This window comes from Octodon degus, unplaced genomic scaffold (genome assembly GCF_000260255.1).
Source record: "Octodon degus isolate 3935 unplaced genomic scaffold, OctDeg1.0 scaffold00051, whole genome shotgun sequence".
Classification (NCBI taxonomy): domain Eukaryota; kingdom Metazoa; phylum Chordata; class Mammalia; order Rodentia; family Octodontidae; genus Octodon; species Octodon degus.
In genome coordinates, this window is record NW_004524627.1 from 7470862 (window position 1) to 7491484 (window position 20623).

The following is a 20623-nucleotide window of genomic DNA, read 5'->3' on the forward strand; positions in this document are numbered from 1 at the left end:
CACACACACACACACACACACACACACACACACACACACATAGATAAATAAAATTAAAAAAAAAACTTTAAAAAAGAAAGAAGGGAAGAAAGAAAGAAAGAAAGAAAGAAAGAAAGAAAGGAAGGAAGGAAGGAAGGAAGGAAGGAAGGAAAGAAAGAAAAGAAAAGAAAGAAAAGAAAAGAAAAGAAAAGAAAAGAAAAGAAAAGAAAAGAAAAGAAAAGAAAAGAAAAGAAAAGAAAAGAAGGAGGGAAGTAAGCCTTACAAACACGACCTCATCATATCAGAATCAACAGCAGCACATCATGGTAGTACGCATCTTCAGTACCATGAGATTGTAAGAGCACTGTTCCTCTGTGGTCCTTTTCCTCAAAATTTAGAACCTACCTTGCCATGAAAGAAATAATAAATTCCAAAACAGAGGCATATTTAATAAAATACCTGCATGTCTTAAAATTATCAAGATCGTTAGCAACAGGAACATCTAAGAAACTGTCATGGCCATCCAGCTTGGTGATGACTACAAGCATGTGATATTCTTTATGGGATCTTGCCACTGACAAATGATACTAGGCAAAGATAGCAGCCTTTGAATACATCACGGATTTCAGTTGATGACGTATTATGTTAGTCCATCCATTGTAATGAGTGTGCCAAACTGATGCAACAGAGGGAAAAAAGAGGTGCTCAGTATTTTTATGAATCTGAAAATATTCTGAAAGAAATATTTATATAAAAAGCAACTTTATAGTGAAATGATGAATTGTATGTGCACATCATTGATTTCCTTAGCTAAAATAAATGAAAGCATTGCTTTAAATTACATAAAAAATAAAAAATAAATATTCCTTAGTTGAGTCTTAATACTATCATTATGAACAGATTTGTTTACTTTGATTTATAATCAGTGCATGCACTGGTTTTTTTACTTACACAAATCATTTAGCCTGATTCTTAGGAGCTCTTTCAAGTCTGTTTCTCAGTTCCACTTGATACGGGACCAGCCTTTGTTGAGAACTCAACAAATTTGAGTTCAATCTTCTTTCTGGCAGGACAAGATGGTCTGGTGTTTTCTTATGTTTTCCCTGATATATAATTACTGAGCCTTGATTCTTTTTGTGAGAGGAGTTATACATCTGAGCCTCAGATTTTCTCATTATTCCTGGGATGACATTATTCTTAGATCTTCACAGTGGACAAAACTAGAAAATGTGTGTGTGTGTGTGTGTGTGTGTGTGTAAGATCATATATGTATATATGCAAATACAGTATCAATTTGTACATATTCATAAGATGTTAAGTGAAACATGACTTCATTCTGCTAGTTCTGGCTCTCCTCTGGCATTTCAGGTTAGTTCCAGTCTCCCTAGCTCCTTATGAACCTGTATTCTTTTCTCAGCATGAAACCCCGTCCACATCAATTTACCTGTTGGTTCAACCCAAGTACATTATGTCAAGAAGTTTCAAAATTGTGAACTTCTATCTCATGGAAAGCAGCTTACACCATTGGTTTTTTATGATTCATCTTTTCTTTAGCCTTACTTATAGTCAAAAACCTCTTCCAGTATTCCTCTCTCTTCTACACTCTCGCTTGAAGTATGCCAAACTTCTGGAGTCTTAGAATCTCTCAAAATTTTAATTTGTATGTATAATTTACATACCTGTGAGTTCATTGTTTATATTGAACAATTCTGTGGATGTTGGGGTGTGTGGAGTCATGTGTCCACTACCTGAGCCCATGAAGAGAAGTCCCCTGTATATCTCTTCATAATGAGCTACTCTGTCCTCACCAATCACTGGTGACAATTGATCTAATTTTTGTGGTGATAACTGCACCTTTCCCAGAATGCCATCTTAATCAAATCATACAATATGGAGCTTTGGGTTTGAAATGTTCAATTTAATGTATTTAAGGTTCATTTGGGCAGTTCTGCAACTCAACAGGTCATTTACTTACATCACTAAATAGTGTTTCAATAGGTAGCATGGCTTTAGTTTAACTTGTTCATTCTTCTGTTGAGGATTATCTGAGTTGTTTCAAGTTTTTGTTTTGGTTATCAATATTTCACACACATGTTTTTCAGTAAACATAAAATTTTAATTTATTTGAATAAGTACTTAGGAATGCTGATTCTGGCTTTTATGTTAAGTCTATGTTTAGCCTTACACAAGAATTTATCAAGCTGTCTTCCAAAAGGATTGTACTATTTACATTGTCACCACCAGTGAGAAAAATGCTGCTGTGGCTACACATCATTTTCAACATTCTTAAGGATAAGTTCCTATTATTCCTAGCTACAGGAAAGTCTACCCAGTTTACAAGTGGGTTCTTTAGGCTTTGCCTTTTCCAGCTTGCAATGCAAGCCACAGTTTTGACCCCAAGATTCCTTAATGATCAAGTCTCTGCATTTGACAGTGTTCTCCAGCCTAGTACAGTGCCTTCTCTTCAAACTGAGCTGTGTAAGGGTGACAGAGGTAAATACCTTCCTAGTCCTCCTGTGGAGAAGATATCAGTGTGGGCCTCCCCTTGACAATACAGGAAAACACACACACACACACACACACACACACACACACACACCCTTCAGGGCAGGCCAGATGAGACTGACTTCACTGGCAGTTACTGCCTCCTGAGCCTTTTTCTCCATTATGCTGGAGATATTAGCAATCCCTGATTGAAGAAACTGGAGTTCCTAGGAGATGTTTTCTTTGCCAACAACTTCTCAGCCAAGCCAGCAGTGCTGTCTGCCTCTAGCTCTGGCTCTGGGCTGCTCTTGACCATCTGAGTAGCTGTTCCATAGTCCAAGACTCATGTGACTGGTGAGTTTCAGGGATACTGTCAGCAATGGGTGGGTAACTCTGAGGTCAGTTCTGGCCAGTGACAATATTTTGAGGCTTCTTTTTCCAACAGAAGATTTACCTTCTTCTTAGCCTCTGTACTACCAGAGCCCAAGGCCACTGTTTCCCCTTTGACCTTCTTGCATTTAGCATCTTGGGCAGCTAGAGCCCTCTCTGTCATGGTCAGAATGTTTGTGCAGCACTGAGGATTGAACACAGGGACTTCACATTGAGTTTCATCCTACACCTTTTTGTTTTTGTTTGGGAATGGGGTCTTGTTAAATTGCCCAGATTAGGTTTGACTTGTAATCCTTCTGCCTAGATCTTGCAGAGTGCTGGAATTATAGGTGTGTCTGACAACGCTCAATGCACAACACAGATTTTTTTAATTTTAGCATTCAAATAGATATTAACTTTGTCACTTAATGTTTAGTATCATAGATAAACAGTTACGTGTGGTTGCCCTGTAGTTAGTTTTCATTTTTATTGATTCCTAACTAAGAATTGCAAAATTTTCTTGTTATGCTAGAAAATTTAGAGTTTCATCAAGGTATTTATATTTCCCTCATCCCACTTCCTACATAATCTTTCTGATATAAAAACTCAAATGTTTCTTGAAATCTGAAAATTTTCATTTTTGCATATTAGTTTCAAATTTTTCTTTTCTTCTGTGCAATTAACCTTCTTAGGGGACATATCATATATGAAATTTAGACAATTTGTCTATTTTAATGCATTTTATTTTTTTCAGAGAGTTTGCATGTCTTTGACCTTTGCCTTATGTTTATGGAGCTCAAAGGAGTCCTTAAATTCCATTTAAAAAACAAACTTTTCATGGATTTGTTGAGTTTGTTTTTCATGTATAACTTCGCTTTCTATCAGAAATACAATCTATTAATCATTTTACATTTCACCCTTTATTAGTTTATGAGGCAATATATACTGATTACCAACTGGAATTTTAAAAGCATTATTCTCATCTTTGGTTATTTATTGGAAGTCATTGTCTCTGCATACCATTGGACCACCTTTTTTATGTATTTAGTATGGGGTCCATAGGGTCTCACTACACAGATTGGACCCATAGTGATCTTCCTGTTTTCAGTCTCCCAAGCACTGGGATTACAAGCGCGTGTACCATGCCCAATCTCAATCACCATCTCAGCATGCCCTGGGGGTGTGGCCAGCACAGCATGCAGGGGTGGAAGCCAGTCCCTGCATCTATCTGCCTAAGTAGGCTCTTTAATCTACTGAGCTATCTGGCCAGCCCAGACCATTGTTTTTTTTTTTTTTAAGTTACACATAATCTCTATATTGATTGGTGACTTTGGTTTATCCACACATATTCACAAGTGGAGTCAGTTTTATCAAAAGCAATAACTAACATCGTTCTCTTTACTATTCCAGTATAGCGTTGAACCTTATATCATTCCCTGTAAACATATCCTCCTGGGCAATGTGAGTGGGTGAATCTAAGTCAGTGAACAAATTTTCTTTCAGAATACAGATAGGTGTATCATGGCCTTCCAGAGCAAGGTGGTTGTCGTGAATCTACTATAAGATCAAACTGTAAATTCACTTATTATTTATTTGTATCCTGAAGGGCCAATGTTTTAAGTTCACTGATTCGTGCATGGTGGTAGAAATAATGGTAAGTTTATAATAATCTTATAGTGAAGATTATAAATCAATAAATAGCCTGTGACTATTTTCATGTTTCTTGACACATAGTTAAACTGTCAAGTACAGTCATTCTTGACTGTCTGTGTCCAACTGCTTCTTCCACAAAGCCAGCCAGATCAACTTGACCACATCCAGGTATAGTATTTATCTTTTTCTACTTATAATATGCACACACATAGTTTTGTTTCAGCTTGCTTCAAGGACTCCATACTTTGTTCCCAGAACACAGTGGCCCAGTCAAGGGTGCATTCACCTGTACCCACTCTGCTCAGAACTCTCCTTCCCAGAAGCTCCTGTCTACTGATAAACAATTCTTTTTAAACCTGCCTACAATAAATCTGTCTGTTAATACATGGCATAATCCTTGTAATCCATGTACCCAATCATGAAATAACTGAGTATCAGCTTTGTGTTCCTGCTTGCAAACTGTGTTTAAACTGAACTCAAAACTGACCCTGGGCTGATGATTTGGAAAGGGTTTCCCTTAAAACTCCTCCATGCGGAATGTTTTCCTCATAACAGTGGACTTTCTTACAATATTGCCTCTTCACAAGTGATTTCCAACTGTTTCAGTCCTCGTTCTTTAGTAGCAGAAATAAAATGTGACTTTTTTTTCTTTTTTTGCGGAACCGGGGATTGAACTCAGGCTCTTGCGCTTGCCAGGGAAGCACTTATTCTACTGAGCCATATCCCCAGTCCCAAAATGTGGCTTTATCTAGCTGGATTTTTTATAATAATCATCCATTGTGTACTTCTATTCCTACATGATGTCTTCTGCATTGTATGTCACTGTGTCTCTGAAACACAAGAGTCCTATTAGGTTTGCAGTATAACATAAACCTGTATAAATGCATTTTCTCTTGGTCACATATGCAAAGACTATATTTCTAAATAAGATCATTTCTACAAATGTGAATGTTGATTTGGAGAGACACCATTGAACACAGCACAGATGTTAAGTGATGCGACAGTGGTGCTGCACTACGAGGCACTCCAGCCAATCAAGCCATTTATTAATGGCAGTTTTATAACATGAAGTCTGCGAACAGCTTGGTACCAAGGAATTGATTTTAATCTGCTCACTGACCGCTGTCTCAGGCTTCCCCGTGTTTCCTTTCTCTACTTTTCTGAGAAGAGAAAGTAGGGTTCATGGGAGTCTACTTTTGCTTTGTTTGATGTTTGATGTGGTTACTAAAAACTTTTTGTGAATCTGATATACATTTTGCTTGATATGGTCTGAAAGTCTTAAAGTTTTTACTATATCCCCACTGTTTTCCTGTATTTACAGATATTTTTCTTTCTTCTTTCTGTCCTTATTTGGTCACATCAATGAAAACTTTTATGTAACAGGCAAAGAAATTGCAAGGTTTCCTTTGACATCTTCATGAACACTGAAGAGAGTCTTCTACCCTTTTTTTCCACAGGGTTCTAGCCCTGTACAGAGCAAGAACTTGATGAGTATTTTAGGGGAATTTGTAATAATAGCTATGAAATGTGAACATCAGCAAAGAAGAGTTCTGAAGGATGAGAAACCTTTTGAAATTGAAACTCTGAACTTTATGATTACAGCAGTTTCAGAACAAAAAGAAGGAAGGAATAAACTCATATTGAATACTTAGGGAAACTGAGAAGCAGCATTTTCAGAAGTTATCGGTCTTTACAATAATACTACAAGACCAGAAATTTTCCTACTTTTTAATGAAGTGGAATTTCAAGGTTACATAATTTAGAATTACATAACTAAGTGATAAAATGAAATTTCTCTTTTATAGTAATTTCAGTTTCCTGAGACCAAGAAGTTTGACTGTTCCTTACCTACTCTTAGGACAAATTGTTTGCTTTACCATACATTGCTCAACATATACATGACTATATCTAAATGCTTATAGATATTTGAAGATATAATCACTTCTGCAGTGTCCATGGCCAACCATTAACTTTATTACTCAGAAGTTCCTTTGAGTCCGATATCCTGTGAGACTCTTGAGAAGACCAGGAGAGACTCCTAGAAAGGCAGCAGGGCACTGACTTTGAATAAGGCCCCTGAAATTTTCCATCCTTTACTTTTCCTAGGCACATGTTTCCCATTAACTTATTTTCAATTCCCAGCCAGATTTAAAAAAAATAACACTTCGTGAGTGCTTAGTAGGTTCCAGGTATTGTTCGGGCAAGCTTGGGAAGCGTTAGGGAAACACATGATCAGGAAGGAGGTAATTGTGCTATTAGGAAAACCAAGATGGAGGTGTTGACAAGCCCAGTTCCCTGGGTCACCTATCTCACTTCCACATACCTGAGAAAGGACAGTGTGTGGAGATACAAACAAGGTGGAAAGACGGAGCTCCAAAGAAGAGTAAGAAGAATACACTTACCCTGTGCACACAAGCACGAAGCTGGTGACTCTCGATCAAGTAAGGAAGTTTGTTGGCAGTTTCCATCCAGGGCTGATAATAATCAGGAAGTTCTTTCTGCATTTAGAATAGAAGCATCTTAGTATTTTTGACCCTTCTGGGTAGTTGCCTTCAGATTTCAGTCTTCAGGGAAATTGAAATGACATCCACTTGGTGAACACTGAGAAGCAACTGTGTGCTAGACCTCATGCCAAGCAGTGTAGAAGCATAGAGGACTTAAATGCAGTTTTTGTCCCTATGTGGTCTAGTAAGGGAAGACACATGTACTATAGGCAGACTGACCCTATAGCAGCATAATATGTTTACTTTCTGCTGTGACTATAAGCTTAAGAATTTTCTTAAAAAGTAGAACTAATTCTGGGAATTCTGGAAAAATAAGTGAAATAATCATAAAAATATGATAGCTGGATGTAGTTGTAGAGTACAAATATGGCTTTTGTAGGTGGGAATTTAAAGAAAAGGCAAAGAGGACAGCAGGTAATCAAATGTGTGTTCCGGAACTCTGAGTTATTGAGTGTTGCCACAGTGTAAAGCTCAAGAGAAAGGATTGGTGTAAGATAAGTCAAAGAATTCAGCTCATATGTGCTTTGTGCAGAATATATGTATCCATATAATATTATACATATATATATATATATATATATATATATATATTGTGTGTGTGTAATGATAGTACAATTAGATTTGAAGTTGTTGGGGGGGTTTAATGTATTTAGTACAGGGTCTACAGGATCTCACTACACAAATCAGACTTGTAGTGATCCTTTCTGTTTTTCAGCCTCCAAAATGCTGGGATTACAGGTGTGCGCCTCCATGCCCAGTCTCAATCGCTGTCTCAGCATGCCCTGGGGACAGGGCCAGCATGGCAGGCCAGGGATCAGACCCCTGGCCTCTCTGCCTGCCTAAGCAAGTGCTTTAATCCACTGAGCTAACTGGCCAGCCCTTAATTGGATTTGAATTTCATGAAGATAATTTTGTGCAAAGCATTTCACCCCATAAGTCACCTAAGGCAGCTCATTAAATATTCTTCAAAGACTACACTTAAATGATAACAGTGAATTTGGACAGAGCACATATTTAGGATGTATTTGGCAAATGAGAGTGAATGTGATGTGATGTGATGATTCCATGAGGGGCTGGAAACTTAAGAAAATCTTTCCTTCACATAGCCACATGTGTGGGTTACTTATGGGCCTGTGGTTCACCTCTGTAGAAGTGAGTGTAGATTTCAGTGTCCCAACTCAGATGACATTAAACTACATCTGTTTGTACGAATCAGTTTTTATTAGACACTTGCTGCTCTTATTTGTTTCTATACTGTCTATGATGCTTTTAGATCAGAGCAGTTAAGTAACCACAAGAGACAGCATCAATAGGCAAAGCTTCAAGCTTATTTGACCCTTTCTATAAAACCTGGGCAATATATAATTATAACTGGGGTATGTTAAATGTCCTACCATACTCTTGATGCATGACCTGGACAATTGAAGGCAGTTGTTTCTAGGTGACTGAACTAATGGGTGAGAACACAAACTGAGATAAAAATGCAGGTAGAGGTCAAAGCATGAGTGTAAAGATAAGTAATTTATTTTTGAATGTATTACATTTAAATTACTTGTGGAACCAGGCAGGGCAATGTACCCTGCCATCCCAGCTACACAGGAGATTGAAGCAGGAAGATCACAAGTTTGAACCAAGCATAGCTTCTCAGTGAGACCCTGACCAGAGAAAAAATTTTAAAAGGAAGGGAGGTGGGGGTCTTAGACTGTAGCTGAGTGGTAGAGTGTGTGTACCATGCAGGAGACTCTGGGTTTCATCCCTAGTACTGCCTATAAAGTAACATAATATAGTCATAAAATTCTATGTGACCTAAAGTTACAGCTGTACTAAGAACTTTGAGTTTCAATATAAAATTTATATGAAACTGGAAGTGCTGTACAAAAGTATAAGTTGCAAATGATTTTGCAAAGTGAAATGGAAAGAAAATCTAGGTTACCACACTGGGGAAAATTCATAGGGAAGTTACAGAAATTGAACCTATGAACATAGATGGAAAGGAAAGTTCTAGCAGTTCAACAAACCATAAGAGACTGATCATATAGAGGTGAAGCCTTAGAGGATTTCACAGATACAGGCAGTCATCAGAAAGTCCTGGTGAAGAGTTCTCCTTTTAGGAAACAAAGCAAGGACGCCCTTAATTCATATTAGTTTCTCTATATACATGATGTTGGGTCAAAATTAAGGTCAGGGTCATGGAAGAGTGTTCAAATGTTAATATTTTGAAGAAGGAAGAAAGATGAGGAGAATACAGTGTTTTTAGTAGGGCTATTAACAAAGGGAGAATTTGTTTGAGGGATATGGTCTAAGACACGTGAGCAGGTATAGTCTGCTATTTTCAAGATGGAAAGATGAACTATGAGGGGGGATATTTAAAGTAGAATGTGATAGAAGAAGGGGAAGAGGTGATAAAGAGTCCAGTGAGACCTGGGGTCTGAGGCAAGTTGTGGGAGGAGGTCAAATATGGAAGGAGCTCACTTTGCATAGGCTCAGCTCAGTGCACTGGAGTCAAATCTGCTTTGTGCAACTTGAGGATGGGGTGGGAATTAAATTAGTAACAGAGGGAAAAGCAACAGTAAATTAGACATACACACAGGTACTTTGAGCACTAATGGTAGTGTAAGACTATAAATCTGGAGAATCAGAGATATGTCAGCTACCCACATTCCACTTGTTGCAGGCCCTATAATCCCTTAAGGTCCATGAGAAGCCTGGTTCAGGATCCTAATTAATTATAACTGGGGTATGTTAAATGTCCTAGCATCTTCTCCACAAACCATAGATTCTAATCTTTCTCCTTTCTGTCTTTGAACCCAAATCAATTCAAGACAGACTGGGCACCTTTTACTAACTTTGACAACAAATTAAATTATCCCAGCTGTAAGTGTTATGTCTTGACCACAGATGTATTGATAGGGAAGATGCGGCACTGTGCTCCTGTGCTCTGCTAGCATCTCAGATTCTTGGAAGCACAGGGTACTCTACTTCTTCAGTTGAGTCCCAGAATTAAAAATGTTGACAAGCAGGATTGTGGCTTGCTTACTTGCCTTCTTCCTTCCTTTCTTCCTTCCTTTCTTTCTTTCTTTCTTTCTTTCTTTCTTTCTTTCTTTCTTTCTTTCTTTCTTTCTTTCTTTCTTTTTCAATGTATTTTGTGCAGGGTCTACAGTGTCTCACTATACAGATCAGGTTTAGACTCATAGTGATCCTCCTGTTTTCAACCTCCCAAGCACTGGGATTTCAGGCATGCACCACCATGCCCAGTCTCAGTCATCATCTCAGTGTGCCCAGGGGCAAGGCTGGCATGGCACACTGGGGATTGAACCCGGTCCCTGCGTCTGCCCAGGCAGGAGCTTTAATCCACTAAGCTATTTGGCCAGTCCAAGATTGTGTCATTTGCTCCAGCAAAACTTGGATGTAAGTACAAAATTGAAGAAAACTGATGACTAAATTAATACTGTGAAAATTTACAGAGCTGTAACACAGCAAGGACACTGGCAAAAATAGAGGCAGAAGCTTGGGATATAGCTCAGTGGCACAGCACTTGCCTAGCATGTGCAAGGCTCTGGATTAGATTCTCAGCGTGCATGCACACACACCCCCGAGGCAGACAGATTTCTGCAGCTAATTGTGAACTGGCAGCTTATATTTGATCTTGCCTCTGTGATGCATATGTTCGTGAACAAAAATAAATCTAGTGACAAAGCACAGAGTAGCACATTTGACAGTAGTTCTGTAACATAAATTCAAAGATGCAGAATCATGATATTCAAAAGTTGTCTTTAAAGTGAATCTCAGTTTTGTTTAGTAGCCCTAGCTTGTGTCCAGAACTGAATAGGAGTGGTGATAGTGGACATCTTTGCATGTACTTGATTTTAGAGTGAAACTTTTCAGTTTTTCTCCATTTGGAATGAGGTTGGCTGTTGGGTTGTCATAGATGGTTTCTATCAGATTGAGGTATAAGCCATCTATTCCAATTTTCTGTAGGGCTTTGATCATGGGTGAGTTTTGGACTTTGTCAAAAGCCTTTTCTGAATGTGGTTTTTGGTTTTGGCTCTATTGATATAGTGTATCACATTTATAGATTTGCATATGTTGAACCATTTTTGCATCTCTGGGGTGAATTCTATCAGGTTGTCGTGTATAATCTTCTGACGATTTGCTGCGTTCTATTTAATTGAGGATTATTGCATTTATGTGTACCATTTTTAATGTCTTATCAATTACTACTATGCTGTATTTAAAATAAATTTAAAAAATAAAAGGAAAGGACAAGAAAAAATTCAAGTTTATTGAAAGCAAGCACTAATGTTTAATTATTTTATCAATCTTGCATACTTATATATGTTCATCTGAGCAACAGATTTGATGATAAAAATAAGTAGTATAACCACCATTGTTAATTTTCTATTCTTGTTTTGAAATTCTGTATCATATGTATTGTTGTATGTCATTATTTCTGTCTTTGTTTTTGACATCTGTTTTTGTTTTTTATTGTACTATTTAAAATAAAATAAAAGGAAAAATAAATAAATAAATAAATAAATAAAGTGAATCTCAGGCTGTGGCTTTAACTCAGTGGCACAATGCCTGCCTGGCAAGTCCAGGGTACTGAGTTCAATTAAGGTACAAATAAATAAATAGTTAAAAAAAATAATGATCAAATGAATCTCAACAACAAAAGCTATAACTAAATCATTCCCACCATTTTCTCGTATTTAAATAAGAAATCACATGAAAGTACCCTGTGCTTTGGCTTCCATGCTTGCATGATAATTCTTAAATATTTCATTGTATTAGTTGAGAATCTAGATTATACTTTCTCTTTAATATGCACTTTTCCTTTCTTTTAGATTCCTTAGAGGAATGTTTTCCTTCTTCCTTTGTACATCTGCTTCCTTTTTAAAAGTCTAATGTTAGGTATTATCCATCTTTTTTTATCTTATTGAGGAAAAAAATAAACAATAAAACATGTTAGTAGGACACTTACAAGAGAAGCCAGTTGTAAAACTACATTAACTATCTTGTGTATAAATATATATTTTTCTTTTTCCCTTTTTTCCTTTCCCTTTTCCCCCATCACAGTCCAATGTTTGGACTTCCATGTCACCCAGTTAAAAAATATGGGACTGGACTAGTATGGTGTGTGGTCCAGAGTATTGGCACTCCTGGAAATTTATCCAATATGCAAATTTCTGGGCTGTGTCTGTCCTGAGCATCTGGAACCAGACACCAAGGTGAACCAGCTTCTGTTTTTTCATCCCTCCAGCTGATGGATGCATGCTATAACTGAAAACTAGTGGAAAAAAAAAAAACCCACTCAAATAATCCAGGAAGGAATAAAGATTTTGAAAGGTAATTTACAATACATTTTATTATTTATTTATTTATTTATTTATTTATTATGTATTTAGTGCAGGGTCTCTCAATCGCTGTCTAAGTGTGCCCCAGGGGTGGGGTCAGCACAGCAGGCCCGGGGATCGAACCATGGCCTTTGCATCTGCCTAAGCATGTGCTTTAATCCGTACAGTCCATTTTAAATATTTCTACCATTTATCTTTTCCTCTAAGGATTGAGGAAGGGGATGAATTATGATAATGACTTTCTGTGGTTGGCTTCTCTTTTTTAAGTTACAGGTTGAGAGATGGGACAAGAGGTTTCACTAAATAGCACCCCTTGTGGTGTCTTTCCATGGGTAATTATGGCCTCTTCTTTAGTGCATCCAGAGTACTCTAGCAGGCTATTGGTGAGTATTTGAATTGCTTGTGATTTTTCCTCTATGTAACACCCTGGACAGTCATCTCACACATGCCTTTCTGATGCTTTCTCATTATTGCCTTAGGACAAATTCCTAAAGGAGATCTTTTGGGTTAGCTTTACATACATTTAAAAAGTTGAAAACCACTTTAATTCCTTACAGAAAAACTATATCTGTGATAATCACACTTACACAGTATAATTTTAAAATATTGTTGTTAAATTTTTAAAACTCGTTACAGTAAAAGGCATACCGGCATTAATCCCCGTCAGAATACTTTCCACCACTCTCAGCCCACATGCTCCATGATTCTTGTTACATGCCCAGAAGCCCAGAAAGTCCTTTTCTGTTTTTACTTAAAGGGTAAGAAATGAACTGCAAAGTACTACCCAATAAAAGGCGGGCTTGTGAAAATATTGATGTGTCCTCAGACACTTCATTCACTGAATATGGCAACATGAGACTTCAGGCTCTGCCCTTAAGTTGAAGTGATCCTGAAGGGTCACCACTTGGAGCTGATTCAGAACATCGAGGTGGCCACAACAATACAATTACAGACACTCATGTTGCATGTTAGGAGTGGCGATCATCTACACTTCTGGCAACACTGAGCATTACTAATATTTTTATGTTTTTGAGATATAACATGTTAATTTCATTAAAATTTTACACTTTTAATATTTACTAAACTCAATATATCTTGTTCAGGCATAATGCTTTGTAAAATGTAATCAATGGAGGTGGAAGAATATTTAAAAACATGAAGTGTATAAATTTATTTTTTTGGTCTTTTTGACGCAGTGTCTCACAATACAGGTTAGGCTGTCCTTGAGCTCACTTTGTAGCCCGGAGGGGTCTCATACTTGCAACAAATCTCCTGCCTCAGCCTCCCCAAGTGCTGGGATTACACCTGTGTGCCACCATGCCTGCTTATGAAGTCTACAAAGCAGAAAATAAAAATATTCTAATTTTCATCCTCCTCTCTGGCAGTGACAATTCTCCAATGTTTCCCTTGTGATTTTCTATCTATATACCGCATGGATCATTAAAGAATTGCCAACCATTCCATTTAAAAATTTTACATTTCTATAATTGCTAATGAATTTGAAAATATTTTCATCTGCTTTGGTTATTATATTTTATGTGTATATTTGGAATAGCTGTTCCTAATGGAGTACTCAAGTCATGCTTGGAAACTTTATCTAATTCCAATATCATTTCATTTCATGCTTTCTAGTTTTATCATACATGCTTAAGTCTTTCATTTATCTTCACTGGTGTCTTAAGTGCTATGAGCTAGAACTCATCATTTTATGATTTCCAACTTGAAATCGAGGAAGTTGAATCCCAACACGGTTAGATGACTCTCCCCGTGTTTCACATCTGCTTTGCAGCCAGGTTAAAGCTCCCCTGACTCAAAGTTCAGCACACTTCATAACACCTCTTCAGAATAAGCACAAAGGGCAAGAAAAGGGGCTGGTCCCTTGTTTCAAAAAGACCAGGGTACCTCAGAAGACCTCATCCCTCCAAAGTCCAAATGGAAAGACAGGAATAATAAAATGTTTGCTGCTTTCATTTCTTTTTAAGATCATTTTCTCATTTTACACTTATTTGTTTATCTCGACTTTTGTATTGAATTACAATTTTGCAAAAGCTTAAAAAGTCACTCTTATAAGTACTATATGTGTGTCAATATATATTTAGCTCACTGAGACTGAAATAAAAGTTGGGGGGATAGCTCAGTGGCATTAGTGCCTGCCTAGCAAGTGTAAGGTCCCAAGTTTGATCTCTGATTTAAAAAAAAAAAAAAAAAAAGACTGAAATCAGTAGGATGGCAAAGACAGTTCAAAGAGCACTTGAGAAACTATGAAGTTTTAAAAAAAGTTTAAATTTTCTGGGTTAAATGCATGACTAGTTAATATCTATAGGGCCATACAATCATAAATATAAGGATGATTTTTTCTCAACAAAAATCCTTTGTACCTCAGAAACCTAAAAATTAAAATATTATATCAGATATTATCTCTTAATCAATAGCAAGTAACAGGGACATCCTCCGTGGTTAGTGATCCTACAAAAAGACTGTTAGACCAGGCTCCAGTGATATTCACAGGATCCACAGCCATCCTTTTGCTTAAATTTGGATAAATTTTCTGACCACATTTGCAATCTAAAATATAGCATTTTTAAAAATGTGTTTTGCAGAAATAATAAAGTCTGTTAGATTAACACTTGGTTAACTAAACTTTTTGGCTAAGAAAATGGCATAGTAAGAGTAAAACATAAAAACTAGAACAAAAATAAATCAGATAAATATCAACAGGAAGGCTGGGAAACAGAGATAATCTGGCAGGATATTACAGCAAAGTAAAGAGGAAGATAGATAGGCATCATGAAGGACCTTGTTCAATGTAAGAACATATTTGAGTTTGTCCTCCAGTGCACTTGACAAAGTTAAAAGCAGACTGTCACAGTCAATTTTCCTTTTCAAAAGTTAACCCACCAGCCATGCACAAAGCATTTTTCAGCTTGGTAAGAGTAGGAATAAAGAGAAAGGGAAGAGACAGACCAGAGGATAACGATAGAATGAATGAGGGCAGAGGTGGAGAAAATGGTCAGCTTCAGAGGAAATACACTTCTGAGATGAGTTTACTGGCAAAGGGGCCCCTGCACATGGCAAGGCTACTGCAAGGAACAGTGGTGGGGTTGCAGGTGACAAGGGGCTCTGTACAGAGTGGACAATTCCATGGACTGCCTTCTGTTGGTATACAGTATATGTCATAAAGAATTTGTAACAGGATACAGGAAAAGCTCAATTATTAATTAAGTAGGAGAGATTGTGAATAAATATTACTAATGCATTTGAAAATTTCAGTGGGATTTCCATCTTGGAAATTATAGCATATCAATTATTGGTCTAAAAGTAGAGAGCTTTACTGCCTAAAAAGCTTTGAGGAAATACAAAATATAATTTAGAACTTACTACCTACAGTGTTTTTAGTGCAAAGATCTCGCATATATTATCTGATAGGTGATCTGCTCCAGAGAGAAGGCAGCTAATACATCTCATAGAAAATATAAGATTAATCTGCGTATTAACAATGCTAATTCAATCAATGGTACACCATTTTCACGACCCTGTGCTCCTTTGGCCATTTTATTTATTTTTAGATACTTTAAATTTTGCATTTTGATATGTATACTTATTTTTATTATTCATTTATTGAATCCTAATATTTCTTTTGGTGCTGGGCCTGAACCCAGGGCCTTCGTCATGCTAAGTAAACCATCTGAAGCATACCCCTAGCCCATCCTCGACTGCCGGATCTTCTACATCATCAGTTGTCATCGTATTTTTCTTGCCTACAGTAACATCCACCTTGTGGATCTTGGGACAGGACAGCACTTTTAGTGATCACTGGTGCAGCTGTTCTACACCTTCTTCCTCTCTGTCTTTTCTCTCCACTTTCTGGAGTGAGTTAGGTGGTAACTCTTCTAACAATAACATGCATCTACTTAGTTCAAATCCAAAGTAAGAATGCTTGTTTAAAATTCCAGTTTTAGCAGAAACTGTGTCCAAAATAGCCTTTGTCTATTTTCTCTTTTTCTCTACCATCTTTTCTTGGTTTCTTAGTACTACACAAAAGTCCATCGACTCTTCATTCATTCCATTCTTTCTCATCCTCAAACATGTTTTTTGAACTAGCTCTGTACCAACTGTTAGCAAATCTGCTGTTGTCTTTGTCTTTATCTCCACCATGGAACCATTATTATCTGACATCCCCCACTGGCACTGATCGCCATCCCCAGAAATGTACTCATTGCTCAAAGAAATATCTTAAGTCTTTCTACCTACAACCTCTGTCTGGAAAATATACTCATCTGTAGCAATTAATTTTCTTTTTTTCTCACCAGCTGGACTCTACTACTTATGTCAAGTGCTTTGAATTTTTACAGATTAGGATACATGCACTCATTTTTCCTGAAGGGCTGATTGATCATGATAAAGTTCTAATACCTTTACAGCTGTTTTCATCAAGCCTTTCCTTTTGCCCACAAAGTCCATGTAAATAGCTCTTTTATTTTTGTAAGTAGGCTACTTCGTAGTCTTTACCAGTGCTTCACTGAGCCATGGCTCCTTTCCAAGCTGGCCTCATACATGTGGCCCCGCTTCTCTCCCCGAACCACGTTGGCGGCCTCCTGTTGTGTTTCACTCCATCTGGTGCTCTAGCACTGAGGCAAGGTCAGCTACAGATTCAGAATTAACTGAGTGCAACACTACACTGGTATTTTAAAAATTTGTCCAAGGGACGTTGGCAAACAGCCAAGGTCCATGCTCTAAGACAAACTACCCTTATTATGCTGAAAGGAAACTCTAAGTACCAGTTGCATGATATCATCAACTAGATGTGTTAAATCCAAATTTCAGAGCCCAACATTTGGAGTCTGCCTGTTTTGCTCCAATCTATTCTCTTGCCTGCTTTCCTGTCGAGCTAATTTTCTTATGTTCTTTGTGTAAAGACAAATCACTGACATTCTCCCCACCCTCACCTACACATACTTGCATGTACACACACAGGACACGTGGCGTAGCAAAGGATTTCTGCTGTCTATTTACAGGTAGGTGTCTGTGAGGTGTTTATTTTTTGCACTGAAATGTCATAAGTTGGAAGTGCTGGAGCAGATAGAAACAGTGGGAATGAATATTTGGAATGAAGCCAGTGTTTTTTTCTTCATTATCTTGACAGTATTTTCTTCAGAGACTGACAAGTGTGTCTGCCTAGGAAGCCCAAAAGTCATATGGAACGGACGCTGAAAGGATGCCGCAGAGGCCAGCTGATGTGAAGAAACAGCATGTGCCCCGAGTGGGAGGACAGCAGAGCCAGCTCTTGCTCTTGAGGACGTGCAGGACTACTGTTTCGCAGCCTGTGTGCCACTGCAACATGGCAGTCTGCAGTGTGCTGGGAAGTGAGTGCTTCCTGATTTCTGAAGAAACCTGAGTCTTCTCTTGAAAAAGTTCCTTCCTCCACCCTGTACCGAAAAGGAGGTATTCAAAATCCTCACATGACTGAAAGAAAATCAAAACTAAAGGAGAAGATTTGCATCTGGAAAATATGACTATCACAGGATGGAACCAGGAAATGTTTTGATAAAAGCTCAGAAGTTTTTCTAAGGGTAATCTATCAACTACACAACACAGATGCTATCAGGCTCAGAATGTGACAAACACTTGTTGTTACTGTTTTTCTTCAGGTTCAGATATTATAAAAAAAAAGGAACAATAAAAAAGGAACTGTGCAGCTCTGACCCTGCCTGGTTCTTACCTCCTTTGCAACATTATTGCGCTCAGCCCAGGGCACACATTTCATTTCACCTGTGTTAGCCTGTTAGCCCTTTCTTCCTTGTGAGTAGGGAGGATGCTGTTATTATTCCTGAGTTAATACGACAAATTATACATAACAAATGAAGTTCTTAAGAAGTCCTGGATGGAGGGTCCCAAGAATTAGCTTCCAGTCTTTACTTTGACTCTGTCACAGTCCCTACACATCCATTATTCATAGCAACACTGTGAGCACAGCGCCAGTTCTCTAACCAACAGATTGTGAAAACAGGGTCAGTTGTGAAAGAGTCAGAAGGTTCTAAGTGTAAATTAGGGTGTTGACTCATTCTGGTTTGTCTTGACCTTTTCCAGAAAGTCCTGCTTCTCAAAAATCTGCACAGTACCTAGTAAATGGAGACAGCTGACCACCGAGTGACCGCACCAATGTTCCTGCTCTGTGGTTGGCAGAGAACTGCAGCTCTGTGATTAGGACTTGCAGCTAACTACTCCCTAAACAGAACTTCTGAGATCAACAAGTGGTTCTTATCTTCATTTAAATTTCTCCAGTAACACCTCAAAAGTAAAAAAAAAAAGTCATAAGAGCAACTAGTTAGCAAAAGCTCAATAAATTCCACATCATTTATCAATCATAGGTATGTGGTTGAATTCATCTGGGCTTTTCCTAATAATTACAATAACAGCAAAACTCATCTTAGCTTTCTAACTGAATGAACTTGTCCCTTATATGTGACATAATAAGAAAAAAATGCTAAAGGCCCTGAGGGTCAGTTCAGTTCTGCATTTGTTAATATGACCTTGGGCATGTCATTCTTTTGGAACTTCAACTAGCCCGATGTGGAAAAGGGCACAGGCATGGGTCTAGCTGGCATCCAAGGACTCTTACAGTTTTGATATTCTACACTTCAGAACAAATTTAATAAAATAAGAAGTACAGCACTGATAAGAACTAGTCAGTAAAGCAGAATTGCATAACAGGCTCCACTCTGAGCAAATTTAAGAATTTGGTACTTTTTGTTTCAAAGTTTCATTCCTCTTGTCAGAAATTCCCAGTACCATCTAATCCCTTTCAGCAGCTCTAAGCAGACTGAAGGTCTAATTGTTCTCTTGTTTTCTACCACCAAGTTAAAATTAACTTTTGATTCAAAAGGTCAAAAGCAGTGACTTGGAATATACAAGGAGTAATCTCTCCCAGGACTTATGTTCCAAACACATATCTAATGCATTATAGATCAGATCTATAATGGGGAAATTCCATATCTTCCTTGCTTGAGCAGAATGTACTTGGAAACACCACATTAACATTCCTGAGGCTCTCTATTTGTCTACATAAATTATCTTTAACCAGTCTTTTGCTTAACAGCTATTTGGTAGTAATTTTCCGGGATTCAAAGCATTGCATTTGAACAATCCTCAGCTATATCTGTCATTTCTTTTTGCACCCTGTTATTTATAGCATGTTCCTTACATTAGCAATGCGGTGTATACCTCTTTCTGAATGACTACATACATTTAAAAATAAACAATAAGCCAGAATCTCAAGATATCTATTTTGACCTAGCTCAAGGCCCTATCCTTACCAGAGGATTTGGAAGAAGAAAGCCATACTCTTCAGAAATCTGGTATCTTCCCAAACACAATGGCAATGTTGTCTTCAAATTCTGTCTTTGAGGCTCCATAGTTTTGCTCCAAGTGCCTGCACAAACGTTGCCACTGCAGAAGCAACTCATCCAAACAACCAAAGTCCCAGGAGAATGGAGCTTTGAAACTAAACCCTTCTGTTGTTTTTTGTGGTGTAGTGGAACTTTGTACTGAGGTTCAATTCCAGTTTGTCATGAGCTTGCCTTGAGACAAAGATGAGCAAACATTTAAAAACTGCTGTTTAAACAGGTAACTCCAAAAAGTGTTTCCTTTCCTTTCACATACATCCAAAAGAAAAGATTACTCTTAAACCCAAAAACGAATATATTTAACTTTGGGAAAAGGTAAGTGAACCCGTACCCTGACATAATTCTGACCCATTATGAACTTTGACAACTAGGTCAAAATTACCCTAAAACGAGAAACTATGAAAAATAGAAGTTGCATTCATGTAGTTAGTTCACGATAAACACAGTGGAGAGTAAAATTTTAAGAGCATAACAGAACCTTACAACAGTTTTTTATTTAGTTTAAAAACATAGTCTAAGGTTATGATTATTTCAGTTTATTTTGAGAAATGTTACTTAATAAGTTGAGAAATCTTTGATTGCATTAATGGAGTTTGTTTTATGTTTAACAAATGAAGTCATGGATGTCAGTGTGTTTGAAAATAATCTAAACAGATCATTTGATTCAACTATTCATATTTTCAAAAATAATTTTTATATTTAATTGACACAAACTTTGTTTAATTGTACTCAGACTTCTTTAGTCAAACAACTTTTGAGACTCTACCACCAAAATGAATATTCTTAACTAGGGCATAGGTACTACCAGTTTCCTTTTACAGATTAATAAACTGAGGCAATGCACCAGAAGCATGCACTCCAGCGTGACTGTGTATGC

The 20623-nt window shown here is 37.5% G+C and overlaps 1 protein-coding gene across 2 annotated transcripts in view; it reads right to left on the reverse strand.

Moving 5' to 3' along the window:
- The window catches only part of Ido2 (indoleamine 2,3-dioxygenase 2), a 69636-nt gene extending 49776 nt beyond the window's left edge, over window positions 1-19860 (reverse strand). For both annotated transcript variants that reach the window (XM_023717318.1, XM_004633120.2), the window contains exons 1-2: window positions 19657-19860; window positions 6888-6983 (exon numbers count right to left, since the gene is read on the reverse strand). In XM_023717318.1, coding sequence (XP_023573086.1) covers window positions 6888-6983; window positions 19657-19806 — 246 coding nt within the window. In that variant the 5' untranslated portion in view covers window positions 19807-19860. The remainder of the gene's footprint in view (window positions 1-6887; window positions 6984-19656) is intronic.
- Window positions 19861-20623: the final 763 nt, after the last annotated feature.